The sequence below is a fragment of the Pelodiscus sinensis genome, chromosome 5 (assembly GCF_049634645.1).
Source record: "Pelodiscus sinensis isolate JC-2024 chromosome 5, ASM4963464v1, whole genome shotgun sequence".
Classification (NCBI taxonomy): Eukaryota; Metazoa; Chordata; order Testudines; family Trionychidae; genus Pelodiscus; species Pelodiscus sinensis.
Window position 1 is genome coordinate 116,569,249 of NC_134715.1, and position 17,710 is coordinate 116,586,958.

The 17,710-nt window shown below is 41.1% G+C and overlaps 1 protein-coding gene across 6 annotated transcripts in view; it reads right to left on the reverse strand.

Moving 5' to 3' along the window:
* Window positions 1–17,710, reverse strand: part of HTT (huntingtin) — a 204,258-nt gene that overhangs the window by 80,024 nt on the left and 106,524 nt on the right. For all 6 annotated transcript variants that reach the window (XM_006128262.4, XM_075930826.1, XM_006128263.4 and 3 more), the window contains 9 exons: window positions 16,936–16,991; window positions 16,543–16,691; window positions 14,693–14,829; window positions 11,785–11,901; window positions 9,485–9,607; window positions 8,407–8,645; window positions 6,922–7,064; window positions 2,096–2,303; window positions 568–709 (listed from right to left, as the gene is read on the reverse strand). In XM_006128262.4, coding sequence (XP_006128324.1) covers window positions 568–709; window positions 2,096–2,303; window positions 6,922–7,064; window positions 8,407–8,645; window positions 9,485–9,607; window positions 11,785–11,901; window positions 14,693–14,829; window positions 16,543–16,691; window positions 16,936–16,991 — 1,314 coding nt within the window. The remainder of the gene's footprint in view (window positions 1–567; window positions 710–2,095; window positions 2,304–6,921; window positions 7,065–8,406; window positions 8,646–9,484; window positions 9,608–11,784; window positions 11,902–14,692; window positions 14,830–16,542; window positions 16,692–16,935; window positions 16,992–17,710) is intronic.

Sequence of the window (17,710 nt, forward strand, 5' to 3'; positions counted from 1 at the left end):
AGAGGTGCTGACTTCCATAATGCTGTGTTTGAGAGCATAAAAAATCTGAAGCCATAAGAGCTATCCAATTCCTGAAAACCTGAACAGAACTATGAAATGTGGGATCAGAGTTAAACAAATATTAAGGCGAAAAGAATTCATTCTAGTAATGTCTTCAAGAAACACTCAGAGGAGGGACTACACTTTTATAAGCTTCTGAATGTGCACCTGAAATCACATATGTAAGAATACAACAATCAAGAGATTATCGTTACTTATAAAGGATAACTTTGTAGACAATGACAATTCAGTGTAGCAAGAATGCCTAAGGTAACTCATGAGTAACTAAAATAAACACACTAATAAGATACATGAATAGAGAGAGGAGGGTGGGGAAGTATCCACTTCCAGAAGTAGAAATTGATATATAAAAATTCTATGTAGTTTCTTCTGGAAGTAAATACTACTAGGAGCTCTTAATTTTTTTCCTTATTGTGATTTAAAATAATTGTACTCTGCACCTAAAAGATAACATCCCAAGTAAAATCCCAAAACACTTTTTGGCATGAATTTCTGTTCTAAACTTACAACATAGTCACAAAAAAGAATGAGTGCTCCTCTTCGTACTATCTCTCGATTGCACATGCCAAATTTGGATTCTGAATCAAATTCATCACTGTTCCCAGATATCTGAGGACTCAGCAATTTAGTACTGGAAAGACTATGCCTCCTGCAAGAAAAACATATTTTATTGTTAAAGTAGATCCCTGATTTACATTTTAAATCAACCCATTTTATATATTCCTCAATATGAATTTCTTTGTCATTAGTTCTTCAGTCTTTTATGAGGTGCTGTGGATTATATCTGATCATCCCCTCGTTCAATATATATTACAATGTCGCTGACAGAGGGGCCTGCAACGAGTCATTAACTACAAAGCCTTCAATGTATTCATAAAACATAGCACTTCTTTCTATCCAGCTACTGTGATTGAGCATCTAATCCACTGTCAGGCTAAGACAGACACACAATCCTGATAAAAAGGAGATGATGCTGGTAAGTTAGAGGAACAGGAAGAACAGACAGAAGTTCTATTAGTTAGCTGATACAGTATTGTCCCATTGCTTGTTGTTCAAATTTGTTCTTTAACAGCAGCCTTCAGACAATCAAGTTGCAGTTAGGGCCTGGACCTGCTTTTTCTAATCTAGGTCTGACTACATTTGGGGTCTTTTCTTTCCAATATAGATTTCATTAATTTCATCCTTGTCATCCCATTGTCACTCAGTCTAGACCAGTGTTTCTCAACCTGTTTTTGCTCAAGGCTCCCTTCTGAGCCTCATTCATCACACGCCTAGCAGTTAAGTTTGTGTGGCCCCCTCAGAAACTTACTGTGGGCCCCTAATGTTCCGTTTTTTCCCCTGTGGCTCCCTAGAAGTAAGGCATGGCCCCCTGGGGAGCCATATGGCCCATGTTGAGAACTAGTCTAGACAATGCAATGCTTATAATCTACCCATCTACCAGACACTAAACTTTAAGACAATCTGGAACAGACCATTTCAGACGGGAGGATGTGTTATGCAGTGGCTGCTTAGCCAACAGAGCTTTCCATAATTATACCTCTTCAGTGCTCCATGGTCTATTGTTTGTGTAGCAGTTAGAGGCTAAAATAAGATGTTGATATGGACCTATAAAAAGCCATAAGCATCCTGGGATCTGACCAGACCACCTTTTTTTCTTAAGTAGTATTTCTACATAATCAGAGACACTCAGAGTGGAATCCCTTCCCTTTAAAAGGTGAGAGAACAATTGGGAGGGGGAGGGGGGGGACAGGAGGAGAGTTCTACCTGCTGGTGTGGAATACACTCTTTCATTTTTTCTACAGTAGTCAGACTTTACTGACCTCATGGAACTCTGCAAAGACTGTACACACTTCTTGAAAGGAAAGTATTTTTTTTGGTGGTTCTATCACATATAGTACTCAAATTCTTAACAGCTGAGAAATTCATATAAAGCTACATCAAAAGACTAGTGTTTTAATTAAGTGTAGAAATTAAAATCAGTAGGGGAGACAGTCCTATTACAGCACACCTTTATTTCACAATAAAACAGACTTACTTTGGTGTTTGATGCACCTCTGACCACCAGCTGTAGTTAGTGTAATTGACAAGAAGTAGGATTTGACACCAGAGAAGCACTAAAGAAGGGTGTGTGGGAATCATGAACTGAACGAGACCACTCAGACTCTCAAGGGTATAAAAACTACCATCAGATCCATCTCCTGTAAAAAGCCTGCTGGCAGCAGCTGTGATTCTTCTGAACATCCCTGAAAAGAACACACACACATTAAAGAGGAACCACACATGCTACTGTGTGTACTGAGAATTGGAAAAAAAAATCAGACACTCAACGTTTGGAAAATGTAAACTGCTTCATTCACAACCAATCTAACTCTAAGCAATCCTATGCTAAGTTCCCTGTAAACTACACAGCTGCATTACCGTGCAGCTATTTATTGAGCCCTGCTCAGAGCTCCTGCACAGAGAGGGAGCTCAGCTCACTGGCTGGAGGAGGGACCATCTGAGCAGCTTCAAATGGAGCTGCCTGCTTCAGACAAACAATTTCAGAGAGCAGGTAGGGAGGGGAGATGAGGAGGAAAGGAGGAAATAGAGGGCCGGGGAGAGGGGAGAATTGTAGAGTAGGGGCGTTTGGGGAGAGGAAGAAGGGGGAGTAATTTGGCTGGGAGGAGGAATCAGGCAGGGAGAGTTTGGAGAGTCCCATCTGCTCAAAGAGAGGAGGTAGAGGCAGAAAGCTAGCCTTCTCCTCAAGCCTCCTAAGCTGGGGAGAGAGGTAGAGGGGAAACTGACTGAATGGGGTCGATGGGGCAAAGAGGGGGATGCTGGCATTGTGGTGAGGTGGAGGCGGGGGGGGGGAGGGCGGGGGAGTTTGTGCTGTGTGTCCAGGAGGGAGATGAGGGAAGGGTGGAGAGTTTGTTGTTGTGTGTCTTGTCCTAACTCCAAGCTAGACTGCAAGTACCTGCAAGTCTGAGAAGCAGGATTCTATCCCAGTCCCAGATGGGCTAGGGAGTGCGGGGAGCAGATTGCACAGGTGTAGGTGGGTGCTGGCATCTGTGCAGTGAGATGGAGGGTGCTGGAGTTCGTTTCGGGTGTCCCCCTAACAAACTTGTGCAGTATAGACTGCAGTCCTCTCTGTCTTGCTCGGTTTGAGGGAGGAGGGGAAAGCAGGGTGTTTGGGGGCAGAGGGGAAGGGAGAGTATGTCAGGACATTTGCATTATTGCATTTTAAACAAAGTTTACATTGGTGTTAATGGCTTAAGGTAAGTTTTGCAGATATCTAAAACTCTAATCTAATTAATACATAGTAAATTGTACTGCATTAAGGCCAGATCTTTGCTATGTGGCAGAGTTCTGGCTCTTATAAATCAGTAGCAAGTGATCTGGAGAGTGGGGTAAACAGTGAAGTGGCAAAATGATACCAACATTAGGTAAGCCCAAAGCAGAGAAGAGCTTTGAAAGGATCTCACAAAAACAGGTGATAAGGCAACAAAATGGCAGATTAATTTTAATACTGATAAATACAATACTGCATATTGGAAAGCATAATCCCAACTATATGTATAAAACAATGGGGACTAAATTAGTTATTACGACGCAGAGATCTTGGAGTCGTCGTGGATATTTCTCTGAAAACATCCACTCAACGTGCAACAGCAGTCAAAAAAGCTAACAACGTTAGCTATAATTAAAAAAGAGAGAATAAGACAGATAATATCTTATTGCCTCTATATAAATCCATGATATGCTCACATATTTAATACCGCATGTAGATGTGGTCAACTCATCTCAAAAAAGATTTTTTGGCATTGGAAAAAGTTCAGAAAAGGGCTCCCATATGCTGAGAGATTTTTAAAATTTGGACTTTTCGGATTAGAAAAGAGAAGACTAAAAGGAAGATATGACAGAGCTCTATAAAATCATAACTGGTGTGGAGAAAGTTCTCATAACACAAGAGTTTGGGGGTCACCAAATGAAATTAATAGGTAGGTTTAAAAAACAAAACAAACGGAAGTATTCCTTCACATAGTCAACCTGCGGAACTGTTTGCAAGAGGATGTTATGAAAAGCTGGACTTTAACAGGGTTCAAAAAAGAACTAGGTAAATTCATGGAAGATAGGCCCATCAAAGTCTTTTAGCCAGGACTGATAGGAATGGTGTCCCTAGCCTCTGTATGTCAGAAGCTGGGACTGACAGGAGAGGGATCACTTGATGATTACCTGTTCTGTTCATTCCTTCTGGGGCACCTGGTGTTTGTCATTGTCAGAAGACAGAATACTGGGCCTGATGGACCATTGGTCTGATACAGTATGACTGTTTTACATTCTATACAAGCCCATATGTAGGGTGCATGTGTGTGCGTGTGAGAAAGGTGTGAAAGCACCCCCCATACACTCCAAGTAAGCATGCTTTGGCCAGCCAGTGGAAGGCAAGAGCAGCACACTGCCTAAGCCTCCCTACCGCATGTTTAACCAGCCAGGGAAAGGCTGAGGCTGATTTCCCTGCTTGCTTGGAGGATCATGAGAGGTGAATTCACACCCTTGCGGTCCACATTTACAAAAAAAAAGCACACACACACACACACACACACACACACACACACACCAGAAATTCCTGCATGCGGGCCTGCTGTCAGAGTGTGTGTTTGACCACAGCCATGGGGCTCAAAGTAGAGACATGTGTAGGGCTGTAATCTGTGGGCTGCTCCATGCTGTGAATATGAGTGTACTTATTATATTGCATTTGTCTCATGGTGGTATTGTTGTTAATATGACTATCTTGAATTGTTGTTTACTCAGTCACCTGAGATCCAGAATAGATCACAATCCCTATTTTGGTTTTGTGTTAAAGAACAGAAATAAAAATCCTTCTCTGTGTCGCATGCAAACAGTTTCCACATTGGAGGAGACAATCTACCTCTTGTAGCAGATGTTCATGAGAGGGGTCTCTGAAGAGGGAAAGGTGGCAAGGATGGGGAGTATAAAAAGAAATGGGATGGTATAGCCCATTTGGAAGACTTCTATGACCTATTTGTTCATGATAATGGCAGCTCATTTCACATAGAATGGGAGCAAATGGTCTCCAAACTGATGGTTGGATGACAGTAGCACTGGAATGAGAGAAAGGTCTTGCAGACTCTCACCCAGGCTTTCAAATTTGTTATTCAGAGAAAAAAAAACTTGGGACACCACAGCTTCTGGAGGTCAGCATCATTTTGGTTTCAGTCTTTGTTTGTTGTTGTTCTTAAGGCCTTACTGTGTATATTTTGAATATTTCTTTCTTTCTCTGGTACGGTTGATATCTATATACAGGCAGTCCCCGGGTTACATGCAAGATAGGGACTGTAGATTTGTTCTTAAGTTGAATTTGTATGTAAGTCGGAACTGGTACATATTTTGATGGGGGACGGGGAGCTGGAGTTAGATGGAGAAGACCCTGATTCTCATACAACTTCCTTATTCTAAGAAAAACACATACTGTTTTGATATGAAGGTTTTTTTTGGTTGATATTTTAATTAAAAATTGATCATAAGTTTCAGTGTTTCATGCTATATCCAAATCTTCCTTTTGGGGTACCTGAAAAATCCCAGTTATTCATTTAATAGTCAGAATCTTTGTTTTTTATAACTAAAAAAAGTTTATTCAATGCATATTACTGTTCCAAATAGAATTTGCTACAGATGGTTCAGTGAAATGGGTATTAAGTGTAATCAATAGTCATTGGAGAGCACAGTGAAATATTGATACAATCAAAGCTGTTGTTGTATTCCGCTGAGCAGAAAATGGAAATCCCTTCCTGTGAAGTGTGTGTGAGAATTTATCCACAGGATTAATTTTAAAGAAAAATTCTGTGTTGGGAACAGGAGGTTAGCCACAGGTGGGTCCTCATTGTCCTCACCCACTTTGCAACGAGACCTATCCCCTCGGGGTTTACCCTGCTCCGCTCCAGCCAGGGTGTGGGGTTGGGACTTATCCCCTCTTCCCTTCTGTCCTGCTCCTCCCCATTCTTGCCCACCCACACCACTGGGTAATTTTTCAGCTTCACCTCTGCCAGGCTGGAAGGGACTTGTTAATTTCACGTGAGGCTAACAAGATACTTGCAGCTCTAGTGCTGAAGAGGGACAGAGCTGTTGCTCTCAAGGTGGGGACTGTAACACAATGGGTCTCACTGCCTGCTGCTCCTGCTGTTCCCTAGGAAATTAATTTTTCCACTCTGGAGTGCCCCCTTTTGGCTGGTGTCTTGTTCCCCCCGGCAGACCCGCATCCTCCACGGCGAGAAAAGCCGCTCCGCGTCTCCCTGGTCTGCTGGGGGGAAGCGCCCTGCACTAGCTGTGCGCCCCCCCCCCCCCCCGTTTGTAACTAGGGATCCGACGTAAGTTGGATTGATGTAACCCGGGGACTGCCTGTAGTCTTCTTTTTCTAGCAAGTATATGAATGCAGTACCTCGCTGATTTTGGCTGCAAACAATTTCTCTCCTTCAAAAGGAAGGTCTTTGGCTGTATTTTGTATTTCTCATGGGAATGCTGAGCAGTTCAACTGTGAGGCCTATTGTATGACCACAGCTGTAGGGGTGGACCTCTCAGTTGTCTCAGCAACATCTAAGAAATCTTGTTTGGTGAGAAGGATGAATTATTGTTGATTTGTGAGATGTTGGCAGCAATGTTCTCTTCTGCCTTAGGTTCATCCCTGAACTCAGTAGCTGAGGTCTCCAAAGGTGTTGATAGGTATCTAGCATCTTCCCTACATAGCCTGAGCCACCAGCTGGAGTGCCTTCTGTAAGACTAGTGCCCAAGAAAGGGCAATTGATTCAGAACTGAAAAGAACTTGTCATTATCATGGCACAAAACAACTCATTTTGAGAGGATTACCTGATTTGAAGATATGTATTAAACACATAAGCAGTGTGCCCAACTCTTGGCAATAGAAAGTGTGCTGCTGTTCATTCATGTCCACTTTCAACTGTTTAGTAGTAATGTCTTCTAGTAGAATGCCCACTAATTGCAATAAGAACCTAAAAAATAAACAAAATAAAAAAAACACTATACTACAGAGTCAGGAAGAAAAAGACATCAGTTAACAGATTTCAGCATGCTGACCTGAACCTCATTTTAAAATTTTCTTCTTAAAGCTCTTTTTCCCTTCCATCCACCCCAAAAAAACCCTAAACACAAAAAACAACCAAAAAACCCACTCAGCTCCAGCTCTCAGACTTATTTTCTAGTATAAGGTTGAGTATTTGCAGTGTGATTAGAAGCCACAGTGTTAGTTATCCAAACCACATCTGATATCAAATCACAGATTGTCAGTGTTCAATCAATCACTATACTTGCAATAAACATGAATCAGACATCTAGCACCCTACCCAACATGCTATTTTCCTAAAAGACAGACAAAATGAGGAATCATCCAGACTAAGCTGTTCACAACAGGTTTCTACTTTACACAAAATCTTTACCATCCATCACTACCACAGACATGATAGACCTTCATAATCAAAAACTCCTTTCTCCATCAGCTATACATATTCCTAGCATAGGGCATGAGTGTGCTACCTGAAGGTGGCCAAAGGAATATACTCACCCAAATAAAGGCCACCAAGGAAAGTTAAAAACCCCATCCAACCATCTGACTCAGATGAATAATCCATCCCACAACCATTCCCCAATCCTTCTCTTAGCAAGTCTCAGATCATCAGGATTCATAGTTAAAAATTTATGCCTAATCATAACCCCCCACAACTGAATTTGGGAGATAAAAATATCTTATAAGGGTCTCAATCCTCACCTTGAGGGATAAAATAGCATCCCAATTCCTTCCCCCTACAGTAGTCGAGTATTTCTAATTCAACCACACCCAAAAATTTCTCAAGTTACTTGGTATTACTCTCTTCCTCTGAAGGCTCTAGATTACAATTTATCCTTTTAAAAACAAAGCTGATCTTCCCCTTCCATGATCTTCACCCTTTCACATAAACAGGAGGGAAAATCACCCAACACATCCCACACATATGCCTCTGAGGAAAAAAGAGCTAAAGCAAGGAAGCAGGACATGTCAATTTCCCGGATGAAATCCTGGTCCCATACAAGTCAATGTTGCTTTTAACCTCAGCATAGGAAAAGAAACCAGAACAGCCAAAAACTGTTAAACAAAAACACACACCTTCATCCTATGTAATACATCCATCAACACCTTAGCCCACTCTATACCTCAATCTTGCATCCAACCTTAAATCCCCCCCACAACCATTTCAGATAACATCCTTATAAATATAAGAGTTATGCTTCCATATCACTGATCACTCTTAATATTTAATCACAAGTTTTACAAAATATCTATAGATTCAGAAAACATACCTAGAAAATGTCTCTTCAGGCAGATATTTAGCTTGTTTCAACTCAATTTGTTCTTCAGGTACAGGTACATTATTCTCTCCATCTCTTAGCCTGTTAATTGTTTGACATGACATTAAGTAAGGGGAGAGAGAAAGCTCCTGAATACGAGATAAAACTATATCCTCTGTTGACTGTGAAATCAGAACTCTAAGGATAGCTAGGATCCCAGATATCCATAACTGAACAGTGCTCACTGATGCCTACAAAAACAAAAAAGGAGAAAAATACAGCAGATTAAGAGATTGACAACTGTAATAATATAATGGAGAACTGACAACATATTATATCTGATAAAAGGTCATTCTTAAAGATGGTCAAAGAAGTGAAAAACTTTCCTACCTTGTCTTCTGCCACTATTGTGGCTCCCAACAGCTAAACGTTGATGGTGGCTTCTGGAAATCATTTTGGATTTGAGAGCATCCAATTGGGAACGGGTATTTCTACAACATTTTTTGTGAATGAAGTACTCACAAAAAAACTCCACGCCTTCTCAAAAATGAAATACTAGGAGGATCTTGTTTTGTTACACATTAAAAAGGGGGTTACAATTCTGCACGAAACAAGCAGATTTTCGTAAACCTGCATCAGGAGTCTCCTCATTCTACACCAGTGGTCCCCAACCTTTCGTGGCTGCCTGGCGCAGGGCCGCCCATGCACCACGCGCCCGGGGCAGAGGCCGCCCATGCACCATGCACCCGGGGCGGGCGCACATAAATGCCCCGGCGGGCGCACATAAATGCCCCGGCGGGCGCACATAAATGCCCCGGCGGGCGCACATAAATGCCCCTGGCACCGCGTTAGGGACCACTATTCTACACCACTGAATTACAAGTAAAATGACCAATACAAAGGCAAACTAGTCCTCCTGTTGAGTTCTTCTTTATTACCAAACAGTAATTTCAGCAGAATTTGGGAACAGAATTACACACACTGCAGAGAATTAAGAGAACACTCACTACTATTTTGTATAACAGCCACAAATGCATTAAAGGCTTTATTATCAAACAGAATAATGTAGTTTCTTTCACTGGTCACTTACCATTGTACTGGGAATAACAAACATACTCCTTAAAAGCATATCCACAGGACGGAGTGAAGAAGGAGCTAAAATTTCAAATAAAGTGTTCAATACTCCCAGAGCTTCGTGGGAATCGATATGCATCTGTTCAAAAGAAAGGAACAAATTTTATTCTCCATTGAACACAGCTGCCAAAAATAACAACGCCTTTGTGTCTTGAATGTTTTAGTACAATACTTGTGCATTTCCCATGCAATAAGGCTGCACTTCAGTTGGATAAACCACAACAGATTAGAAAACCCATAAGGGATCAGTGTTAAAAGCAGTTGCAGCCATTGCATTGGTTTGGTTTTGGTTCCATCTAAAAGCAATTGTACTGGGAGACAATGAATTAAAAGGGACATCAACTTGAAACTTAAGTTAGCAATCATATCAGATAGTACGCTACCTCCTCCCGCCCAAATACTAATTTTGTAGTTTTACTACCACAATTCTTATTTTTTGTTAAAGCACCTCTTCCATGTAGCGTGAGAAACACCTATATAAAAAAAAAAAGGGGGGGGGGGGAAATGATACGGATTACAAGCATGAGACAACTCTTTGTTCAAAGTAAATTAACTAGAAAAAATAGAGGTGGGGCAGTTTATTCCTACTAACTCTGACACAGTGATATCAAAAATGAGTAGTCCTGTGGTACCTTACAGAGCTTTCATGGGTAAAACCCACTGCATCAGATGAGTTGGAATGGAAGTAATAGAATCCAAGATCTATAGAACAGCAAAGCTGTCAATTGTAGGACATGTGTTAATGAAGCTAATTAAGAGGGCTGGATGTCCCCATTCATAGCTTTAGATGTGAAAATGCAAATGTGAAAGGCAGGGGAAATGGCTTTGTGATGTGTCAACTGTCCGATAAGCTTTTGCTTATCAGACAGTCAATTACTCGATTAGTCGCTTACATCCCTAGCTCCCTACGGAATCTGGGGACTGGATCCAGCAGCTTGGCGGACCAGATCTGACCAGCAGGCTGTATTTTGCCCAGTAATGATCTACACCATACGCTGCAATTCCCACTGTCTCTTGCAAATGAAAGGATGCCAACAAATAGAGCTTGAAGAGGAAGGGATGGAAAGAGGGTAGGAAAATACAAGTAGGGATCCCACATTTAGAAGTACTTCCAGTACCAGATAAGGGAGCTTTTTCAAGTGCTGGCTCCACCTGATAAACTGCACTTAAACTAGAGAGAGATGTGATGATGCAGAGGGCAAAAATGTCCGAAGTACTACAGTTCCAACCACTGCATCTACAGCAAAAGATAGCACTAGGGTATATTTTGAGAATGTGTGAATGGAACTCCAAGTAGCTGCTCTCCATATGTCCATTATCACTGATTCCTGCAGGGATCTAGGAGAAGCAGCTTGTGTTGTGGTTGAGTGTGCCTCTGCCAGGTGAAGGAATATGAGCTCACTGGTTGCACATGCATCCAGAAATTAATTTAAAGAAACTGCCTTAGTAATTTGTGAATAGATTTGGTCTTTTGCCATTAGAATGCCCAGACATATCCGGCAGCATAGGCATGACATCACCTCTTCACAGTGACATGTGATTTTGGGGAAAACACGTAAGTGTTCAGTCATCATGGAATTCAGTAGTAACTTTCAGGAAGAATTTAGGATGGAGATGAAGAGAAACCTTTTTCTTGTGAAAAAACGGGGATGGGAGGTCTGCCATGAGCACTACCATTTTGCTCACCCTTCAGGTGCCAAAGGTTCCAATAGTCTGATGAGTGCTGCCAGGTTGAGACTGAGGTCCCATTGTATGTTTGACCAATGGCGGAAAAATCCTGACGAATTTTCATGAATCTCTCTTGCTGAATGACTAAATGTGGAACATCTGCCTATTAGAGATAGGAAGGCTTGATACTCTATCTATAGTAAGCATGGTGGTCTGGATTAGTCATGATTCTTTGGGCAGTTATATACTTAAGTTTAAGCTGTGTTATATCAGAAGACAGCCAGTACAAAAAGCTTTATTTACAAAATTAGTTTTTAAAAAAAACCCACAATTACATTAATCTACAAATACATATGAAATACAAATAGAAAATATTGGAAACTATCCTTCTAAAATTGGTTTATATATGAAAGACTGTTTATAAATATAGTCCCAGAGGGGTAGCTGTGTTAGTCTGTAACTTTAATAAAAATATATATTAATTATTCTCTAAGGTGCAACACGACTATCCTTTTTTAGTCTTCAAGGCACCACAGGGCTACTTGATACATAAGAATTAAAAAAAAATCAATAAAGTTAGATACTAACCTGTTGTTTTGATAGCATTGGGAGAATTACATCTGCAATCTGCCGGGACAATCTTTTCCATTTGTCTTCATTCTCTTTGTGACACTGTTGCAGTACTAGGATGAACATCTCCAGCACCTGAAGAAAAAACACACCAGCACTTTAGAAAATGGCATATTTAAATAGCACAGTTGAGGGTAAGAACCACCACTAAAACTAATCGTTTTCCTCAAAACCAAAAAGTTATGCAACTTGCTTCTCAAAAATTATCTAGGACAGGGATAGATAAGGTACGGCCCCACAAGCTGCATCTGGCCCACCAAGACTTTTGATCTGGCCTGCTCTCACCCCTGCAGCGGGAGCAGCGCTGATCAAATCAGCTAGCTGTTCCCTATGGCTCTCTGTACTGTGGGAACAGGGTAGGGAAGGAGGAGCTTCAGCACACTGCCCCAACACCCAGCAAAATCTCTCCATTCCTACTAACTGGAAACTAGCCAAGGAGAGCTGAGAAATTTTGCCAGGGGATAGGGGCAGTGCAGCACAATCTCTTAGCTTCCATGAGCCAGTTTCTGGCCATGAGAGCTGAGAGATTTAGCTAGGGGTGGATGCAGTGTGAGAAGCCTCTCCCTCCCATCCCACACAGAGAAAGCCAGCAATCTGGGGTTGCTGTCAGGGAAGCCTGCCTGAGAGTGCTGCTGGAAGGGAACTGCTTAGGTAAAAGCTTCTTGGTCAGACTACCTCTGACACCCCATCCCCTTCCTCCGCAGCCCTTGTACTCCCTCCTAAATCCTTCCCCGTGCCAGAATCCTCTCTTGCATCCAGACCGCCTCCTGGACCCTGCACCCCAATCCCCCTGCCCCAGGTCACAATCCCTTCCTTCACCCAAATTCCCTCTCAGACCTCACGCCTTCTCCTACACCCCAGTCTCCTACCACAAGCTCCCTTTTGCACCCAACCTTTGTTCCACACCCCACAGCTCCTCCATAGAAAAACAGCCCTTGAACACCTTCCAAAATCTTCGAGTGCCCCTCCCATCCATAAGTTATTGCCCACCCTTGATCTGGAACTGTGGTCACCAACAGGTCGATCGCGAGGCCTTGACCAGTCGATCGCGAGGTGTCCTGTCCGCCCCACCCCCATTTCCTTCCCTCCCACTCCGAAGAAGCCCCACTACCTATCTCAAGTGAAACTAGAGGTAGTGTCGGCTTCCCTGGGACAGACAAAAGTCCCGCAGCTTAGCGCCACTTCCGGAGATTCCGGAAATGTGCTAGCTGCTCTGCCAGGTGTATTGTGTAGGGAGTCGATGCTCCCTCCCACCGCACAGGAGGGGTGAGTCAGCCCCGGGGGAGGCGCGCACAGGGCTTCCCGGTGCCTGGGGGGTTGACGCTGGGGCAAGCGTGAGCGTAGCTTCCCTGCGCCGGGGGGGGGGGGGAGGGGGGGAGTGTCGGCCCCGGGGCAGGCACGCACTGGTTTCCCTCGGGGAGGAGGGGGGAAATCCTGGGAGGAGGCAGATGCAGGGGACTCTCTGCCTCCACTGGCACCCCACTCCCCAGCCCCCACTCCCCGCTCCCCAGCCACAGAATACTGTCCCCACTCCCTGAACGTTGTCCCCACTCCCTTGTCCCCAGCCACAGAACTCTGTCTCCATTCCTGTCCCCACTCCCCGAACACTATTACTATTAAATAGCATTCCTATTCTGCTCCACTTAGTTTTATTTCTTGTATGCATGTATGTGTAAAAATATTAACTAAGTAAATCCAGGAGAAGAAATGAAAATGTAGATCTATGACAATAACTTAAAAAAATCAGCTCTGGCCAGAATTTATAAAAAAAACAAATTTCTCTCTCTCTATTATGACCCAAAAAATGTTATTTTCCAGATTTTTTTTACTTTTCTGTAGTATTTTATAAAAATGAAATGACTACCAATCTAGTTGTATCCATAAAAGGCTATGTAACTATGATCATTATAAAAGGTAAGATTATGTTATGGAGGCAATGGAGTCCATGACTTTCAGAGACTGCCATGACATTTTTTACTTCAACCTTGTGGTGGCAGAGCCAAAGACATCAGTTACTGAGGGCAACTTAGCACTCCAAGGCACTGTTGAGCCCCTGGAGCCCCAGAGCTGTCAGCTGCTGAAACAGCAGGTGCTGGATATCCTGCTCCCCTACTCTTTCAGCTCAGGCTCTATTCTTCTCTTGGGCTTCAGTCATTCCTTCCCCCCAATAGTTTTAATAAAAATCAGACAGGTCATGGTTTCGGCTTGACAGAGCCCTGGCTGGGTTGATTTAGTTGGGGTTGGTCCTGCCTTGGGCAGGGGGCTGGACTTTATGACCTCCTGAGGTTTCTTCCAGCTCCATGATTCTAGGACTCCCATGCTTTTTTATTGCCCACAACCTATGACTTATTACAAATAAGTGATACAAATCTTAGGCTTAATTATTACTCACTCCCCCATTTTCTCCTAATGATAGCTACACACACTTATTGTAGCTTGTCTTAAATTAGATCATCACTCAAGGACACTACTGTCTCATTACATGTTCATACAGCCCCCAATACACTGCAGGTCTTCAAGAATCTGACTGGAGCCCTTCACTGCTACTCCAAGGTCAATACTTACCACTATATATGAAATCTATCTTTCTACTCTATGATAAAAAATATATTTAACGATGAATGCTTTTATTGTTTGCTTTGGGACACTTGAATTTGTACTCTTACACTACCAATTTGGGAAGGGCCAGAAAGCAACAAATTTTTATCCTGCATATCCAGAAAATGCTCAGAACAAAGTCTGATTAATCAGGATTTGTCTAACTAATTAGGATGAATGTCATCTGAAATGCTTTAAGTGTGGCCAGTCTAATCAATAATTCACAATAGAACATATAAAGAATTACTAATTGGTCCACTTATCTTACCTGGTGATACTGGATAAGTCTTAATAGCATTGATACCACCACTTCTTTTTGTGTTTCCAGTTCTTTTCCAGCATCAGCTTTATTCGTTCCTCGTAATACAAAGAGATCATGGACAATGGGCTGCAGAGCTGGTATAGCTAAAAATCAAGATATTTCATATTTCAATATTAAATGCAAGTTATTTTTGAATAGTACAGAAAGGTTCCAACTCCCAGCTGTTTTACTACTTAAAATTAGCACTTAAATTGTAATGTTTCTATGAATACTTGTAGAAAACTTAAGTCATTCCCACATCTCTCTTGTTCTTTCATCCTTATTAAAGCTAAGTATAAGTCACAGTAATTGACAGATACATCTCTTGCATCAACAGCTCTGGAATAAGAAAAGGCTTTCAATATTCTTTTTCCAAAAGGAAGCTAAACAAAAGAGACAGCTGTGTTCACCTATGATACAAATAAGTAACAAGCCCTCCATAATATAATTTTGTTGCTATTAAATATTGTTTGGCCACCATTTCCATTATTTTATTTTATTTTTAAAAATAGAAGACCCTCACTACAAGCAGATATTTTTTCACAAATATAACTTACAAGAATTTTTTTCTGATTTTTCAAAAACACAACATTTTGGAAGATTTCCAAATTAAAAATCAGACATTTAAAGCAAAATCTGAGTATGGTTTTGCGCATGTGCATACAGAAAAGGATTATATTGCCTTGTCAAGAGTCTATCAGGCAATATTCTTGTAACAAACTAGCAATTACAACTATAAAATGACAATCAATTTATCACACTCATTTTTAACTAGAATATTTTATGAGAAAGCAAGGGACAGAAATCTTTAAGGAGAACCGGAAAGACTATAAACAAACTGTAGTGGTTAAATGCAGAAGAACTTTGTACGTGATAGTTTAGGGGAGTTGAGGCCTGCATTCTTTATCCCCTTTCCCTTTTCCCTATATCTGATGAGCCAGAAGCAAGTCCTTGGAACATACACCACTTAAGATAAGCATTGTCGCCAATATAGCAAGAACAAGAATGAGATAAAGGCAAAGGGCAAGAACACAAACAATTCTGTTTACCCTAACGCACTGATCATGTAAACAGGGCCAAAGGACAAGAAGATCCAGATCAGAACCAGATTGATAACTAACAGCTAAGCCCTACATCAGCATGTAATGAGTAAGCCCTGGAAATGTCCAAACTGCCAAACAAGGCAGGAAAAGTGTATTTAAGGCTGCCTGAGAGCCTAGCAAATCGGACTTCACCGATGGGCTTTGGGTACCGTCGCCTCAGAAGCTGAGACAACCTCCCACTTCGTCTGCAGCCTACCCGGAGTCCCAGGCTTGCAGGAAGTGATGTAAGATTATGCCGCTTCTGTTATACAGTTCTTCCATTTATGGGGCACAGCTCTTAGCTGTCAGGAAATAAACTACTTGTGTATGACATACCTGTGTGGCATGTTTTGTACTTTGAGAACCCAGTGTCGGACTTGAGACTTATTCTTGCCGACTACACGACCTTACCTAAACAGCTCAGACAATACTTTAGAGCTTGTCTTCTACTCAAATTTCCTAATTACTCTGAACAAAAATAGCCAAATATGCATAATTGCAAAAGGAGTATAAATGGGATAAACAATATTTTCTGCCAGAAGGAGTAAGTTCATACCTTTGAATAAGGTTTAATATGTAAACAAAATGTAATTTTAAAGAATGCCACAAGAAAACCATATAAAGGTTTTCCGGGCTGACCAGCATGAGCCCAGCATTCCCTAGCATGATACTTTATATTCTTTTTTAGTATATTGCAAATAGTTAGTACTTTTACTGTTTTGGTTTTCAAGTTACCATGTGTAACAGCTTTCCTTCCACTGGCCATGATGCCATCACACAGCTGAATAATCTTAGGAATTCCAATGATCTGTTTGGAGTGATATCGTTCATAAGACAATAATACCAGGAAGAAAAAAATATTGGGGATAATTGCCTCGGATTCCCTGGAACAAAACAAAAATGTCAATACACACTAACTTACATTTATTAAACATATACAGGTCCGATCTATTCAGTAAAAAATAATCAGCCTATGCTTTATGAAAAATTCACGAACATATTTTTCATGAAACAATAAATAGTACAATTCAAAAAAGATATTAATGTAAATTCTTCAACTGGCCTGTGTGATTATTTTCCATAATCCTACTACAGAAGGAAAGGAGATTTTTGTATGTCTGATTATACCTGAACTGTCCCACTTCAATGTATTCAAACTGCTTTAGCACAAATCCAATAAACACCTACACAAAGGATAAAAAGTATGTGTTAAGAATGGTACACATTCAGAGTGGCGTAACACTGTCAATATTAATTTCTCATCTAAAACTAAACTTGCAGATGAAACTTTAAAAGTACTGATTCCCACAGTTTGCTAGAAGATATTCTGAAGACTTTCATGAATGCTTAGAAGAAAATGGCACGACATGAATGCTTAGAAGAAATTTTGAGTGTGTTGTAAACGTAAATGTAAAAACTTAAAATTGCATCACATTTTAGATGACATATTTCATACAAAAATACAGCCTTTATGAAGTGTTATGGTAGAGAATTAATGAACTTAAATTAGAAAATGAAGATTGAATACTGACACTTCAAATTTAACCCTGCTTTCTTTGTACTTATGCATCAAAAGATATATACATTTTACTGATGGGAATTCTGTACCAAAAAAAAAAATCAAAAAAAATCAAAAAAACAAAAACAAAAAACCCACCACTCTGCAAAATTCTGCATATTTTGTCACAACAACACAATATGACCATGACAGCTTCCATTATTTTGGTAATTAATTTCAAAATACCTATTAGCAAGTATCAGAGGGGTAGCCGTGTTAGTCTGTAACTTTAAAAACAAGTAGAGTAACTATTTTATTTTATTTTATTTTATTTTATTATAAGCTTTCGTGGGCAAAACCCACTTTGTTAGATGAGATGTCTTAAGCTCATCTCATCTGACAAAG